The 18,194-nt window shown below is 46.4% G+C and overlaps 1 protein-coding gene across 1 annotated transcript; it reads right to left on the bottom strand.

The window, feature by feature from the left end:
- Positions 1–310: 310 nt before the first annotated feature.
- Positions 311–17,992, bottom strand: LOC100649145. Its single transcript, XM_003398249.4, has 2 exons — positions 3,874–17,992; positions 311–3,497 (listed from the first exon to the last, which is right to left on the bottom strand). The coding sequence occupies exon 2, from the start codon at positions 3,472–3,474 to the stop codon at positions 2,134–2,136; it is 1,341 nt and encodes a 446-aa protein (XP_003398297.1). The 5' UTR covers positions 3,475–3,497; positions 3,874–17,992; the 3' UTR covers positions 311–2,133.
- Between the last annotated feature and the right edge of the window lie 202 nt (positions 17,993–18,194).

Consider the following 18,194-nt stretch of genomic DNA (forward strand, 5'->3'; position numbering starts at 1 on the left):
GATACAACGACGTTCGAAAGTATCCGAGTAGGGAGAGATTTCAAGTGGTTAAAAATTAATCTATTGCCGTGTAATCGGCTTTTTGGCGGTGCAGGGACAATCGTACAAAAGAGAAACGAATTAAAAAAAGTAACTTTGATACCTTTCCCGAATGAAAGAGTTATTACCATGAGGAATTAAGAACAACTAAGGAAACACGGTGTAGAATAACGTTAAACTTCTGCTACGAAACCATAGAATTTATAAGATGGAGAAGAGACGAAACGAAGAAGTGGATAAGGTTTAACATTCGCAGAGTTCTCTTCACGGATATTCTTTTTATTCATTAACAACGATTCCGAATACATACAGTGCTTATGTACAGAGTGATATTTACATTGAACCGATACAACGTGACACGTCGTGATAAATAATTCTTATCAAACAAAACAGAACGTCGATGATAATTTTACACCTGTATGAAGAGTCATTTACATCGGACTTACATCGTACACATATATCTAGAACAACGTCGTATGGGCCGCAATATTCTAAGAAATCCGTGGATCCGATATAGAATCGTTATTTGATAACGTCGAACTTCCACGGAGACTGTTCCATGAGTCGCCTTTACGGTATTAACGTCTCCTTTAGCGATCGAGGAAAGAACACCCTCAATTTTTTTTTTTTTTTCATTAAAATTGAAAAAAAATCTTCTAGATCGAATATATATACACACTACGGCAATTATTGCTGTACAGAATACTGTAGCTTTTTATCATTCTTATCCTTAAAAAGATTTATTCGTTTGTATTGGCTCGAATCCCATCTGTTTCCTTATTTTATTTCACCTCTGTTCCGATGCTTTTGATAAATTCTTAATTATCAATGTGCTCGATAGGAAGAACCAAAGGGGGAAACATAACAGAAATACACAGGTGAGCGAATCACGATTCAGCAGAGCGACGAAATAAGCAAACATTAAGCCAGGAATGGAAGTGGCGATAAGTCAAGCAATTCCGGGCAATATTAAGCCACTCCGAGCGGCAGGTTAACCCTATGTTAAGCCGTACGTCGAGCAGGAGGGGATCATAGGGGCGGGGGAGGCGCGGCGGGGGTGGAGCCGGGGATAGCTACGGAGGTCGCGTGTATTTAAAACGCGAATGCGCGCCAGCCGATTCACTGTTTGAAGTTAAATGGAGTGTAAATGGCAGATAACAAACCGGCACTGTTTCCGATTACGGCATTCATTGTTTCCTACCATTATGCGCGCTCCGCCGGTTTGTGTGTTAGCCGGGGTACGGTTTACGATCTATTTATTGCCGCGCCACCCCCGACACACAAATGAACGCGGCTTACGTCGCGTTCTGTCCCCGCCAGAGCACGCTCTCTGCCCCACCTGTGCTCTAACCCCCTCGACACACCTGCCTACCAGCCAACGTGAATCAAAACGTTCAGTTTTTCCAGCTGGAAAAAAATATTGACAATATTTTAAATCGCGAAAATTGTGATGGCGTAAAAGAAAATAATTGGGATTCAAGCAATACTCGAGCGATCTATTATACCCTTAGAACTAGGATAAAGTCCGATCAATCGACCATTAATCGCGATATTTACAAATTTCTCCTACCTAATATTGACTAAAGAGGGAATATCACCTTATCTCGCAAAGGTAAGATCTCTTAAGTTAATCGGTAAAGCTTCTAGCGATTAGTTCGTTATCATACACGTATACCATGTAAAATGTCGTAATCGATTAATCTTGTGAAATACTTCAGTTAAAATGGACAAGTGCAAAAATCTCGTGAATATTTGGTTAACGAGGAGTTTGTGGTAGAATAAGTGATCCTGTGTATCGAGCTACGTATGTTAGGAGATGATATCTTAAAAAACTGGAAGAGCATTTATCTTCGTCCGATCGAATTTCAATTCTCATAGATGAATGATCAAATTAAAAACAGATTAATCGAGTCTTATAATAAAATAACAATAAAAAATAACACCCCTAAAACAAATTCTCTCACTTCTCCTTCCAAGTTCTCAAAGTCCTTAAAATTTAAACTCCATATCCTCCCCTTCGTAAAAGAAACAATCTTAATTTTCAAACGAATAGCCACTGGTCAATATCGTGTCTTCTGTCGACGATTTCCGTCGTCACTTGCTGTGAACAGTGGTGGCTCGTCTCTTCACTTCGACCTGATCCACGATCGCGTCGCTCTCCTTATCCTGATGCGCGGTCATGTGCCTAGTCAGATGGTGCCTTTCCCTAAAGCTCTCGTCGCAGACAGGGCACCTTAGTTTCTCCTCCCTTCGCCTTCTGGCAGCTTCACCGGAGTTTTCGTTCTTATGATGTGATCTCATGTGGTACACCAGGTCGGAGGTCATCCGAAATGATAGATTGCACTTGGCGCAAACATTTTGCGCGGGCAGAGTCAACGCGGCGAACGACGAGGGCAGAAGACCAGCCACCCCAGCGGCCGTCGCCAGAAATCTCGGTCTAGTCAACGCATCCGCCATCGGTGGAAATACGGAGATCGGATTGTATGACAAATTCGGATAAACTGGTGGTAGATCCGGTCGGAAGCTGGGTATCTTTGGACTGGGTACTTTGGGTGGTTGGGCAATCTGGGGTATCTTCAAATTCTCCAGTAGACCAGGTTGACTGCTCTCGGGACTGACTAGAAAAGGATAAGACATTTTCGTGGGAAACGGCGCGTACTTGTATCCGGTAGTAGCTGTCAGTGGTACCACTGGTGGACTGACGCTGCTCTGGTATCCGGTACGATCGTCTGGCGATATGGAGGATCTTGGCGAAGTCTGTCCATCGTCGTTGAAACCGTTCCTTTGTGCTGTCAGATTCACCTTCGTAAACGCGCTTCGAGATTCTCCATGTCTGTCGGTCGGACAGGGTATAACTGTATCGTAAACTTTATTGCAAGTCAGGTTTGGCTCCACCGCATCCGGGCAAGTGGTTAACATCGACTGATGAGTAGCAAACGCAGGTGGACTAGGTGATTTCTGTAGACGGGTGCCAGAGACGTACCTCCGAGTGTCGGTATCAGGTGACAAACCTGGTAACGTCGGAGTCAGCGTTCTCGGAGATATATACGGAGGACTTAAAGAGTTCTCCGTGCACTGCATCATCCTCCTCCTATCAGAACCACCGGTGTCGTTGTCGTAGTTCTTGATCGTGAGATTCTGCGGCAGTCTGTCCGAGTCCAAGATGTTTTCCGTTGATATTTCTTCGCGAATACGATCCTTCCTGCTCGACACCATCCTCATTTTCTCGCTCTGCCGACGAGCAAGGTTCTCGTCAGGCGCGACGAGGAACGCCACGTCGAAGGAACGCTTGCTAGCACGCTGAAGAGGATACGAAGCGTCGGAGGTGACGTCGCTGATAGACGGAGGACTGGACGACGTCAACCCCGACGTGGCCGTCGTAGACGTCGCGGGGGCGGCACGGTCGATGCCACTCGTACGATCTTCCATTGTCATCCTGCTCGCTCCGGATGATCGACCTGTGACAATGACGGCCGATGGTCAATTTACCAAGCTCCACGGAAATGATGGATGAGACTCGCGCCTCTATACTCGAACACCAGGTGTTACGACCATGCTCAAACTGAGGGAAACTGGATCAATGAAAATAGACAAGCGATTTCGTAGATGCGTTTGTACGAGTGGAGACGCGTAATCGAACGTCGGTGAGAATTGACAATATCTTGTAAACGATTGATAGCGCGAATAACAAAGACTTTCACGTAGAAATTACAAAGCAATTAAGTACACGGAATTAAGTGTAGTAACAAAGTAATTATCTAAAAACTACAAGTTTCGCGGAGAAACGAAAGACTACTTAATTACTTTGTTTGAAGCATATAAAACTAAACTTACCGGACCACGCGTCCAACAGAGAATTCCTCTTCCGGCAATCACCGTGTATCAGCCACGCTGCACACCCCCTTCGGGTGTCAATCCTCCTTGGTCTAAGACATCAGTTCACACAGTTTCCTTCCATCGGATAACAAACATGAGGTTAATCACAAGCGTCGGTGATAACACCGGCACAGATGAGCGATCCGATCGCAGTAACACCGAAGAAGAAACACAGAGAACAAGGACAAGGGTACAACGTGCATCGGCGGACCACGTTAAAATGAGGGAACCGGCCGCGCATCCCCAGTATTTAGGGGTAGAATCCCGCGGAGGGTAGCTCGGCGTGGCAGGTGGAGGCGCAACGAGGGTGGCACCGGCCAATGGCAACGTTCCCAGGGTTAGACGGGGGTGGAGCGTACGAACGGGGTGAACATATTCGGTCGTCGGGACGCGTCTGCTAGTCCCATCCAGACCACGCCTACATATTTCAGGTTCGACACATGTGCCCGGGATCGTCGTCGTCGTCGTCGTAGCCGTCCTCGTCGACTCTTTCCTCTTCTGCCCTCTCTCCACGTTGCGCAACGCGTTCCGCAGGATCCCGTTACCCCGTTAGCCCGAGATCTAAAGGGAATGGGGGTGATGGCGGGCCCGAGCGGGGCTGTAATTCAGCCTGACAAACGATCTTGAATATTTTTAACGCCCGCGCCAGCCTCGACTCCTTTTTTTATGGTCGATCTCCTGGATATTGGACGTTCGGCAGACTCGTCGAATCCGCTGATGGACCTCCACCGTGCCCGATTATCCCGCCAATGATCATTCGCCCCGACTTTTCGAGCATTCCCTCCAGCATTTTCTATTCGAGAGAAATCTTTTCTCCGATCTTTCTTCTCGTCTTTAACGTTTATAAAGTTGCATATAGATTCAACGACGTTGGAGAATCATTTCGATTTTAATTCTTTATTTTTGAAGTTCAGGACTATTCGTGGTTTATTAGTTGGTCATCTTATGAACACCTCGTTACCGAAGAGAAACGAGGTGCATTAAATTGACCGTACCGGACAGAAGGTACCAGCAGAGCCACCAGAGATCATTATTTTACGGATTATCTTCTTGACGAATTCCTCCCATTTCTCGGCAGTTCGATAAATACCACGATCCCTCCAGGTGATATGCGGCTCTTACGAAAGCATTTCTACCCGATAATCATAATTTTTTATCATCTTTTCAACGCCACTGTTTTACCAACACCTTCATCGTGACCAAATTTCATTTAAAATTATTCGGCAAAGCTTGTTAATATTTGCAATATTTTCTCATGGGATGTTAAAGCATAAAAACAGTAAAACGGAACGATACAAGTAAAAGAAGCAGAGTGAGGCTGGAGTTCTATGCTTGAGCAATAATACCCGCTATCGCGAAAAAAAAGGAAGTAAAAAGGCTGGCTAGCACGCGAAGCCAATAGGCGATCAATCATAAAACTGGTGATCTATTTTGCCCGGCATGTGAGAGCCGTCGAGTTCTTACGCTCACGATTCCCGGGATTCTGCGAACTCTGCGGGGAACGCCTAGAGGTTAAAGGACATTAACTTCTTGATTGAGTCGGCAAAAAGTTGTAATGACCTTTCGATTGGACTGGCCGACCCCAGCGGAGATTCGCGGATCACGGAAGACGAAATGACCTGTATCTAAGTTTTTCCCAGCTTCCCTGTTTCGAAATTATTTACTACAACCAGATTAATAATTATTATACGACGAACCACCGTTATAAACATTTCTCCCGGTGTTGCTCCACACGAGTAAGAGAAAAAGAGAACTTTCTCGAGGCTGGAATAAATTGAATCGTTCGACTATCAACGAAGCAGATGATGGCGAACGGTCCAAGCCGGGTTTAATCCTAATTCGTGGTCGTAAAGTCGACAGAGCCGTTTCGTCGACGTTATGTGTGACACGCGACTCGCAGCGGGACGTCTAGGAACGTTTCTATATCTTTCGCCAGCCATTCCTGGCTTATGAACCATATTTATTGCCGATCGTGGCATCCTGTCCCTGCGCGCTTCTGATGGCGATATACCAATCCCTAATACCACTTTATGCTTCTCTACTGACTGCGCTCCAACGACAATCCTTGCTACCTTTTCTCCACTGTCTTTTCCTTTCTTTTTTTAAAGAACGAACCAAAAAAAGAAAAACTTATTGTTTTATCGAGAGAGGTGAAGGCTCGGATTCGTGAGAATCATCTAAGTGTAATTTCGCAGGCATCTGTCCTCGTTATCCTCCAAATCGGACAGAAAGGGCAACTTCGCGACGCCCAATTCGTCCGAGTTAAACGAGCAGAGGGTCGCTGGTCGACCGGCACGTGACTGACACGCGTGAGCTGTTAACGCTGAATCGTAACAGGGAATGTTAACACTAACGTTGCTTCACCAAAGGGACACCTTGCAGAAAGCTTTCCACTCGCTCGTATGGCCCCTATTGCTGCATTGAATTATGCGAAAATTTCTAGAAGATTACTCGAATTAATTTTCAACTACATCGTCTAGTCTATATATGTCCGAAATCCAATGGGTGTTTAATTTATTCATTCCTTTTTAAGAGAAACGACTCGACGTGCTTCCGAGCAATATCTTGCGATACTTTCCAGTTGGCTGACGCTAACACGAGGACTGCTGAGTCTGTCCGGTGATAAATATGCAGCCGATGCAGTTGATGAGAGAAGGTCGTTTATCAATCACCCATTAACGCAGCCCCAGCACTCTGCGCAGCTTTACCGGCTCCGTCGAAAACCTGCTCGCTCCTGCCTCCATATTTCACGGAATCATCGTGATTCTCTTCCAGCGGGCTTCCCCGGGCGCAGTCGATTTTCCATTAAAAGCCGGCATCCACATTGGTCGCATACAAGCTCGCCGCGTTTCAAGGAAATATCCCATCGAGATACGTCCCTAGGCCAATCATACCTCTTCAGAAGCTTGCTAAAATCGTGACCCATAATCTGTGGAATTGCGTCCCATATAGCACGAATGAAACGTGACTTAAGTCGATCGAATAAAGATTAGTCGATCGAAGGATTTGCGAAAGTTGGAAAAATATTACAAAACCGCGGTATCCAGTCAAATTGGAAAGTCCAATTTCTGCATGTCTTCTGGCAATAAAAAAAATAAATGAACAAACGATTTGTACAGCTCGAAAAAACAGGGCAGTACATCTTGAGTCCTTGATAAATTGAATGTGTGATGAGGATCAGAGTGTTCTCGAAAATAGCTGGCCGCGGTGTACGTCATCCGCGAAAGGGGAAGAGGTACGCAGCCCTGACGACGAGTACCAGAGATTTAGATTTTACGGCCGCTTGAGCAATTTCTTGACTTATAAGCGGAACCATGCATACCAAGTGAGCCATCAAATGTTTCTGACTGTCTTAATTCCTGGAATCGCCCTCCAAAAAGTGGCACAGCTTCATGACGAGCCAGCTTATTATCCAGACTCTTCGCAATCTCGCTTTATCGCTTGACGTAATTGCCAATTATTTTTATATCCAAATATTATCTTCCTAGGAACTTTGTGATAACGTTTGCGGAAGTTATAAAGTTATATCCAATCAAACTTCCAAGTCGAATCTTCGCATTCAACCGTAGCGTTGTTTCAAACTGTGATCACTCGGCTCCGCAATAAGGGGTTGCAAATAAACATCGATCAAAGCCCACCCGCAGCATCTTTTGGCTAACATCAAAACTGCAACGACATTGATCCGTAGCTTCGAAATCTACCGCAACAACCGAACGTCTCCGACGAAATTCGAATTCACTTTGCGCGTTTACAGGATGGCGGAGAGAAGTTTGTCCTCCCTTCTTCTCTATCGCTCTTGTTGATATCATCCGGAGACGATATCGACTTGCTCCGCAGTTGCTCGGGGAATTTAATTCTATTCGAAGTGCCACCTAAGATGCCACCTTCGCCTCTTATCTCTGTGCACACGGTGGGCTGCGCGTGGCGGTTGCTTATGTGTTACGTGAATACCTTACCTAAACGCCCGGCGAGGAAGCGTTTCTGCGTGCCGTTACCTACACGCCAAGCCCCCACAACCCTCGATAGAACCGTACCATCCCCCTGTCGCGTTTCTACCACTGGCACACAGAGGGGGAGTCGACCGAGAGAAATTAATGCGACTTCCAACCGGGCGTTATCGGACGCCGCTATCTCGCGCCTCGCTCGCGGAAAACGTGAGTCGCCTAGGCGAGAAGTTTCAGAATTTAAGTGGCGAGGCGCCACGAAACGTACGCGACCCTCGGATTTCAGGATTGACCCGATCAGATGTAGGAATTCTATGTAGAAGGTTTCTGATAACGGTGATTTAAAATCGAAAGATATCGAGAGCTTGTAAATCCCGACGATCCGATGTATACGAATTATGGTCTGGCGTGTGCAGGAAGCAACCAATCAAACGATACAAATTAATGGCACGCGTAAATATTCATGGGTCATTAATCATCGGCGTGACTGGCATCGACGCGCGAACGCGATGCGCTCTTAAGAGCGCACCCCTTAACGCCGATTTAATCACAATGAATAATCGTGTGGAAGCAGTTCCGTGTAATCCAACGTATCTCGAAGAATGATCTTCATTTTGTATACTTCTATTAAGAAAAATAGACAAAAGAAGAGCCACGAAACAACAAAGAATGCCTTATAGAACACCGAAGATCGCGTAGATGCAATGCACAGGCGTCGCGACGGTCTTGTCGACGGCTTTACGATTATATTTGCCGAAATCTTGGAAGAGGGGTGTCCGTTCCGCGTGCACGGGTTCGTGATTCCCCCATGGTCGTCGACGCAGGCCGAGCAGCGCCAGGGAACGAGGAGGGTTGGAGGTCGAGGAAGGTAGCTAGAGGCCTGGAGGAAGCTGGATAGAAGGGAGTTATTAGAATGGTCCGGAAAAGATGGCGCGGAGTCGCTCCGTATTTTTATACTGTATGGCCGCTGCTTTGCATAATCCCGCACTTAGCTCGCTCGTCCCGAGATGCCGACTCGCTATGCAGATCTGCTCCGCTCTCTGAAAACCCGAACCTACCGAGCGTTTCGTCGTTTCAGCGAATGATGGACGATGCGTAGACCCTGCGCTACCCTGCCGCAGACCCTCGAGTCTTCCCTCTGAAGAGAATCCGCTTCCTAAACCGGCAACTGAGACGATATCGGTAACGTTGGCTGTAGAACGGAGAGTGAAAGTCGAATTTTTAAATGAACGAAGATTTTGTAGCTTTCGAGGAAATTCCTACGAGGGAAAGGATCGTTTGGGATGTAGTTAAAGGCAAGAATAATGGGACGAAAATATTCTAAAATATCAAAGATCGACATACAGATATCTATAGATTATCTGCTAGTTAATAACGATAAACTTATATTTTAAATTTCTACCTCCATTTACCTACTATTAATACCTACTATTTAAATATCACGTATTGTTAAGTTCTACGTCACCTAAACATTTTTTTCTTTGAAAAAATCACTCTCGCACTTCCACGAGTATTTCTCTCGCCTTGCTACATTATTTTTCATTGTCGGATCTCGCTGTCTCGATTCCCAAGACTGAAATATTTAATTATCTTACGACAGGTGAGTGTGACAAAGATTGTTTCGAGTGCAATGTCACGGAACATTTGTCAGTGGGCTCAGTTGACACGGAGACGAGCTTCCCGCTCGGAGACGTCTCATTTGCAACGGAGAAATCGCATCTTCCTTTCTCCTGCTGTCTCGCGGCGGCTATGCCCGCAAAAGAGAATACTGGAAACGGTGAGAAAGCGCGGGAGGCGTCATCAATCTTGCAGCGAGAAGACCCAGGACGACCGTGGCGTCGTTCTGAACGTCACAGATGTGACTTTGATTCTCTTTCGGCGTTCCCAGGAGAAACGAACCTAGATTAAGTCTGTCCCGCGTGTAATTTGTCCGAGTCCTGATTCCCGAGCTGCCTCGACGTGCCAGATCCGCGAAAATGTAGCAAACACCTGGGTATCTCAGAAAAAATTAACAGAGACTTCGAGGAATTCGACCACGATAAGATGGTTTTCGGCTTTTTGCTTTAAATCGGATCCTTTGTCCCCTCATTCGAGATTCAGTGGATGGAAAACGGCTAATTAAAACGTCGATTAAAGGTGTAGCGATAGATACGATTAGATACCGAACAACATATTTCATAGTTACAGCTAGAACGAAGCATATGTGCAGGGTATTCAGTTTCGCTATCTTTCGATCCACCAATCGTCCGTTCATCGCCCCTAACTGCGCTGTCAGAAGCAATCACGTCAGATCCTCGGAGATCAACCCTCTGTCCAATGTTTTCCTACCTGATCATTCAACTGCGTCTCCACGGAAATGAATGCGGTACAAATGTCGAGACTGATTCTTAAATCTGCCATGAATGCTTCGGACGTTTAAAGCAACAGGTTTTACAAAATGCAAAGTTCATGAATTAACTAAAAAATATGACGTTTTCATTACGTCACGTGTCGTTAAATATTACCACGCATCTTCCTTCAGATATAAAAATCTTATTTTATAAGAAAGCATAAGAAGAATATTCTTTATCGTAAAAAAATACGAAGGAGGAGCACCAGGTATTGGATATCTGACTACGGTTCCGAAAGTTTACGCGCAGCGTATTCCGTAAGGGCAGCAAGTGCGACGGACTCGGTCACGGTGGATGCACTGACTCCGACAGAGAAACCAAGGTATAAAACCTCTGGCCCGTTGCAGCGCCGGCCACGTTACGAAAAGCACGATTATACCGGAGGAGCAGGGGATGAAACCGGGAGCATACCTTAGTTGTCCGCTCGTAAAGCAACCCCGTATGCCCGAGGAGTGCGTGCCGGGTCTGTCTATCTCTCTCTATACCCCTTTCGCTCTTTACTCTTACTATTTCTGTATTTCCGCCTCGACCCTTCTCTCTTTCTCTTGCCCACGTCTCTACGGAGTGTTTGTTAAACCGGAGGAATATGCATGAGAGGGCCAGCCGGCACGGAGTTATGCTCCGCTGATCTTAACGTTGGTCACGACCTTAAATATGTATATAAACCCAGCTTAGCAAGGTAATCGAATGGCTCGGAGAAGAATGATCTCGATTGAAGATGGGCATCAATTTTAAGAAATGTATATGGTATACATAAGCGAAGATCTTCCGATAGAAAAATTTTAAGGTCGCAACGATTAGTATATCGTATAATCGTGTACATAGCACAATCCTGGTGAGCGGAGAAAGAAAGCACGCGACATATTCTCGTAAGCATGCATCATGCGTTTAGACGTGCACGCATATACATACGTAGGACATATGGTGGTTGGCACGGTGCTTGGCCCCCATGCAAAGACTTTACAGAGACTTCTAGGGCAGGGTTCAGCCCTTGGCTCACCTCCCCCCGTTGGTCCATCCCCCACTCTGAGAGTCCTCATGAGTTTTCAATGAGATTAGCGGCCCATCTGTGCGGAGACCGACCCCATCGTCATCATCGAGCACGAACAAAGCTAGTCAACCTGCTCACTGCCCGTACACTCTCCGTGGGGGTCTCTTCTGCTTCATGGTGTACGCACCATGCGTGCACTTGCCGCACAAACTCATCCGTGGCCCTCGTCTCCGGTTGCGCGATGGTTAGAGAAAATACCATGTTTTTAGCCGCCCTCATCATATGGTTGCATTTAAAATCTCCGACGACCGCAATGCTTATGGGAATCGATGGAAACCATGGACCACCCGAATTATCTTTATTCTCAGCCTTTCTTAGCATTCCACGCGCTTTTCTGCATCATCCTCCGTAAGATGTTTGAGAAAGGTACTTTTCTTTCTTGCGGTTTTTTGAATCCTTGCAGTTTGAAATATTTACAAAGCGTTTGTATAGTTTTCACGATAATCTAATTTTCTTCGTATGAAGCTAATGAACATGAGTCGTAAACTTTTTACGGAGAATGTTTAACCCTCGTAGTTAATTATAAAAATCTTTGAAAAACACTGTGGAAAGCCGCAAAATCTGACCGATTAAAGAGCGAAACGGTATCGATCCCTTTTGATGGGGTACGGTACTTTGGCTCCGGGGGCTGCCTATTTGGGTCCATGGTGGCCCATATGGAGCCTGCCGAGCGCATATGTTGCGACAACGCCGCTAACGACCTGCCTTCGGCCTCCGTAATGCTAAACTGCGGTTCGATTCTCACCCCATGAAACTAAATAACCATTCGATTGTCATTGGTAAATAGGTAATCAGGACCGTCAGTATCATCACGGATCTACGAGCCGCAACTACTTATCTTTTTATCCTTTTCCCATTCAAAAAATATAAGAGACCAGAATCTAAATGTTATGATTATAACAATTAGAATTCCATTTTTTATCATTATCATCACTATGCGCATGTTCTTATAAAAAACCATTCAGCAAAGTATCGTACTGTTTCTCTGAAACCGAGATTCCAATGGCAAAAGTGAAACGTCCGCGATTTTTTGATCAAAGATCAGCAAAAAGCGATCACGGGGGTGCGTTAAATGCTTTGGCCAAGCGAAATCCCGCGGCAGTTCCGCCCTCCTTACTCTTTTCGTCAACCTGCAAGACTAAACGAGTTACGTATTACGACGGGGGGTTGCCGAGGGGTGAGCCGGTACTCAATACCAGGTTGTATGTTCTGGCCGTGCCATCTGGCACGCTATTATACGAGTATTTTAATTTAATTAACTCGCCGCATCGATCGATATTATCGGCGCTTTCCCGGGATTAAGCTTGTACGTGGACCACCGGCGAATTCGAATCTGCCGTTTAATTAGGATTTCGCCCAGCAACGCGAGCAACAGATTTTATGGAAACGAACCGCGCCGCATTCGTGAACGCAGATCGATCGCATCACTTGTTTTTTCATACATTCGCTTTTTATTAAACGTTGCCTGATTTTCTATCTCGACAATCATAAAAAACAAGTAGAGTTGAAATCTAAGATCTACCTAGAAAATGGCTCCTCTTTAATTTCAACAGGATGAATTAAGACGTTGAATTTGCATTTATGAAGGTTTCGTTAACGACATATTTTCCCAATCTTGGCCAAGGCAACAGAGCTTTGGATGTTTCTCTCTGGTAATGACGTCAAGGCGCTATCTGATGCTCGAACAGAGTCGAACAGGGTTGTCTGGCCCCGATGAGACACTCTCAGTGTATTCCTGTATTTACAACATATTTGCGGCAGCGCGAACACAGCTCTTTGTCATAGCCGAGTGATTTTCGGGTCGGCATTGGTCCCGTCGAAGAGAGCTAGTGCGCCATTGTACTTTCAGGGGGTCATTGTGATCGACTGTACCCTCATCCATACTGCACAGTGCACTTCCCCTGCTCGTGCATCTGTCCTCAATCAACGGCCTACGAAAATGGGATATATGCGACCTCGTCGCGGCGAAACTATTGGCCGTCGGCATCTCTCAGATAACCAGATTATATCGAGAAGAAATTTTACTCGAATATCAAACGAAAGCCAAAGAATAAAATAAAAACGTCCGTTCTACGACTTAAAGCAAAATACGACAAAAAGCAAATAATGGTAGAAGAATGGCACAAGAAACTAGCTTTGCATAGCAGAGATGACTGGAATCACAAGCGGAGATATCGTTATCTTGTCGCGATTTCTTCCTCTGGTAAGAAAAGAAGATGGAGTTCGGTAGATTCAAAAGTGACGAGAATCACGGGTGACATAGCTACTGGTTCTCGGGGACAAAAACAACCCCGTCGGTCAACGATGGAAGACTGGCGACGGGGCGAAGGGATGCTCGCGAAAGAATGGGACGCACTTAACTCGGTGCTGTTTAAACAGTTGTTTGATCGGCATTATACATTAGCATGTGGCTGGTGCCAATACTTATTGGCGATATAGTGTCGAAAGAAGCGCGTTAAGATGCATGCATACAAAATACGGAGGACCTTATCAAAGGACCTGTCCCTAAATTTCCATGAGAAATCCTGCGTCTGTCGCTTGGTCGTAATCCGTGCTGTTATTAAACGTAGCTTCTATCCAAAAAGGAAGGAGGAGCAAGACAAAAAGCGCAAAAGGAGAAATGTGTTTGGCTTGCGGCCATCGACGTTGCTCTACTCGGCCAACGCGAGGAAGAATCTTTCTACATTTCAAAAGCTGAACGTGCCTCGCGAGAAGCGAAGAAACACCTCTTAAGAACACTGAAACGGGGATCTATTCGCGCGCGATCCCTTTTGTCGTGTTAGCAAAGCCGCGTGTCCGCGATAGAACTGGTGAGAGAGAAAGAGAGAGGGAAACCTAGGTATATTATTCCGGATATTAAATCGCTTTTAAATCGGCTTAGCGTTAACTAGTGGCACTTTAAGCTGCCCGGTGAAATGATTATCAGGGCTTCCCACTCCGTCGACCCGGCTAGCTGTTATCGCCCGTTGATTAATTGTTATGCAATATGACGTCACACACGCCCGCCTACCCGGATTAGAATCCCGCGGTGGAGCGTCACGGCGACTGCCACGATCTCTCCCTCTTCCCACCGTCCTAGCTTTCTCTCTCTCTCTCTCTCTCTCTCTCTCTCTCTCTCTCACTCTAAACCCTTTGACCGTCTTCGTCCTTCTTCGTTAGGTCGACTCTCTCGTGCAACGGTGCGACGCTTGCATAGAAGCGGAGGGAGCGATGCGAAGTTTCCGGCTAATCCTACGAATTTGAGCCAACCGAACATAGGACGCTGATGAATATTGATACAGAAGCGGCGGACCTGACACCCACCCGGATACTCTTCTTCCGTCTCCTCCGCGCTGAGAAACGCAAGGTGTCGCGAGAGTGCATCGTCTATGCGTCATCAAAGATACGCGGTACTACCGATGCAACGCTTGCTCCATTCTCTGAGATTCCTCTGGTACGTCGATAGAATGTGAAAAGCTATTTACTCTGTTCTAAAAAAGCTCTGCTCGAAGAAACTATGACACGTATTCGAAAAACGAAATCTGGTTTCTTTCTTATATTAAAACAAGGAATACGATCATGACTCGCCTCGTCTAGCATCTCCAAGTTCGAGCGAAGACTGGTAACCTTACCCATTATTCCCCTAAATAAAAGAAACCATAAATCGCGAGTGTACGAGGCCGTGGAAGAGCCACGGTGAGGCTCTATTATATCTTTCGCCATGAACGGTGCCCTCCTTCGTCGGCCATTATGTCGCGGAGATAGTAAGGAAGGAGCCACCCCTTTATCTCGGCAGACTCCGCGGTGAGAGTAATGCCCGGAAATCAAGGGTTAATTCCTCGGCGTCGTAAAGCATTTTATCTGGCTCGACTCTCCTGACTGCTGCTAGAAATATTCAAATATGGCGATACACCGCCGAACAGAAACTCGCTACTCGATTTCCTCGAAGATTCGCGAGTTGTATTCGACGGTAAGAGAAGAAAGAAAAGACAGGAAAAATATGGAATAGTTTGGACGTGGTAGCCTCTGGGAACGGACCACGCGGAATGCAAGAGAATTATTATGCTTCCTGCGTGGCGCTGCAAATGGCGAACACACCACACTGGGATCCCGAGAACTTCCAACACCTGATCCCTACTAAAGATCGTATCTAGAAAATTGGATTCGGTGTCAGGGTGACCGCTGAAACGTATAAGCAGCTCGTAAAATACTTTTTAGCGCACCACCGCCTTCGCATCGGAGGGATTAAGCTTTGTGGACAGATAAGAATCCCGAATCTGGATCGACGCCTGCTCGTCGAACACTTGCACTCCCTTCGAGGGAATATTAACGATTAGCCAGGATCCCTGACTCTGTGCACGTGGATGTTCACTCAAAAATAATCTCTCCCGGTGGTGAAAGACAAAGTAGAATCGGACAGAAATCCGCTTCTTATTGTTAGCTTCGTCGTAAGAAAAAAGATCTTTTCAAAGGAAATGTCCCTTTATGACGAGCAACGAGCGAAATATCGTCTCGAAACTCATTCTTCCAGCGGCAATAGGAGTCAATTTGGGTCAGAGAATCGCCTTATTGAGGAACGGGCCACAGGGACCTTCAACGTCTCAGATGGAAAGCAAAATCGAGTTACGTCGACGCCATCGCCGTTGCAATAAGTGACGGAGAAAAGGTGCCGAGACGATATATGGAACGGCTATTACGGACCCTGTTCGAACCGGTGTTCTTTATTGAACGCTTTGGATCGTCGATCAGACTCGTTTGAAACCTTGTTCTTATATTTTCATCTTAACATAGTTCCATTCTAGTCTATAGATCAATTCTGTAATAATTCGTTTCTTTATATTTTAGATTTACTTTAATTCCGTACATAAAAACTCTACATGACAGATTCTTTCGACGATTTCACGGTAAGAAATGTATTTATTCGCCGTGGAATTCGAAGACGTACGAGGGCGAGAAGTGAAATTGAGAACCCGGACGAGCACGTTGCCCGATAAAATGCTGTCGGGACAGCAGGGTCTCTCGATGACATAAAAAAGTGCCCCGGGGATGGCGACTGGGAAAAGGGGGAGGCTCGGTATAAGGCACGGAGACGTTTATTCGCTCGGACAGGAGCCGAGTGACCGAGTCAAGTCAAACGTACAGCTTGGTCACACTCGGTTTGATCTAATAAAAAAGCAAGACTTCTCTATCCTTCTGCAATTTCACCGACCGAATGTGTGTTTCACATCTAGCTACCTCGATAGTTGCGACGCTCGTCCATCTCGTTCTATCTTCAACGAAATTTCCCTGTTTTCACGACGTATCGTGTGCTCTCGTATCCATGTTTCCAACTTCTTTTTCGTGAAAATTGAAAAGTTCTGTGCAAATGACGACGTACACGTCGAAGAGAGCGTGCAACAAGCACGCCAATCTCTTCCATCGTGAAATCAGTAAAGACTGCAAGAGCGAAAGAAACATCGTCGCAGCCGTCGATTTTTTCCTGCTGCTCGTCAGGGTGCTGTCCGATATAATCCGCAGTTGATCAGATTAAACGGTGCGCAGAGGGCGAGTCGCGAGGGTGTGGCGGCTGGGTAGAAACCAGCAGAGCAGCGTCGTCGACAACGGCAACCATTACCGTCGGAATCGCGGCGCGAGCACCGTGTCGCCGGATGAAAGAGGCTCAAACTCATCGTGCCGTAAAATAACATTGTCCCGGTGCAGAGAGACAGAGCGAAAGAGGGAGAGGGCAAACTGAGAGGATAGTAGCCGGGCAGCAGGAAAAAGGTCGGGCGAGGCGAAAACTCGAGAGGTTTCTTTATTTTCTCCGGCGAACTCCGACGTACTTACGTTAAGTACCACAGGAGTACGGCGTTTCGCAATGGCGAAACACCGAAAAGACCGCCATTGGCGCGACTGATCGGGGACAGAACTTTCTCACCCCCTCGTTCTTCCCTCTTTCCCGTGAAATTTACTCGTCGGAAATTTTCCGTGGAACAGAATAGATCGTGCAAAATATTACAAAGGGACGAACAAAGCGCCACTTTCGCTGTAGATTTTCTGTCCAAAGTTCATAGAGAAATAGCAGAGTGGTAGTTAAATATCGATCACCGAAAACGGAAAACTCGACTGCTGAAATATATGGGCTGGGTTAAGAGATCGTCGTTCTTTCACCGTGCGGAGCAACGACGGAAACGGCGGTTCAAGAAAATCTCGTGGTCTACGCTACTGTGACGAAGGGGGTGGCTGGCGTAGTGGAGCGAAACGCGGTGGGTGGCGGTCGGGGTGAAACAGGGTGTCGGGGGTGGAGATTACGGCAGGACAAGCAATATTAAGCGGCCAGGAACAAAAAGACGATCCAGCACGCCGGATTACCCGCGATGCACCGCGTTGTCCCGTGAAATTGATACGCGAGTTGCTTTTTAACGGGGAACACTGGCCCGGGGGCGGACCGGATCTCTAAGCGTGCTACCGTGGAAATATTCGACGCGATTTAGATAACGCGCAGCCGCTACAAAAGGAACGATTTGCGCCGGGGGTTGGCCACTACCGCGAGAAGAGGGAAACAAACGAGGAAAGACTGAAAATAATTAGATCGTCGATCACCCGAGATGTTCTTTCGTTGGGACCTGTTTTTACGTGTGCTTTCTCACGTTTCGACCGCGAATTTTCGGAATTATTTCGTTGGTAAATGGATATCACGAGATAGGGCGTGAACGAACGGAACTCTGCTGTGTTATTAAATCGTAAATATGGAGTTCGATCGAAAGCCAACATCACAATTTTTACTTTACGACAGCTATCGTTTCGCAGCAGGTAATTAAACATATAAAACCGTGCCGTTCTCGCGATGAGAAAGGAATCGGCAATAAAACGCGCAACGTTTCCCGCGTGTATCTATCACGCGAGTGTTTCCTAGTCGACGCACGTACCGTGGTT

The sequence above is a fragment of the Bombus terrestris genome, chromosome 10 (assembly GCF_910591885.1).
Source record: "Bombus terrestris chromosome 10, iyBomTerr1.2, whole genome shotgun sequence".
NCBI lineage: Eukaryota > Metazoa > Arthropoda > Insecta > Hymenoptera > Apidae > Bombus > Bombus terrestris.

Excerpts from the sequence above, each read along its gene's own strand:
- LOC100649145 (XM_003398249.4), bottom strand. The coding sequence starts at position 3,474 with ATGACAATGGAAGATCGTACGAGTGGCATCGACCGTGCCGCCCCCGCG.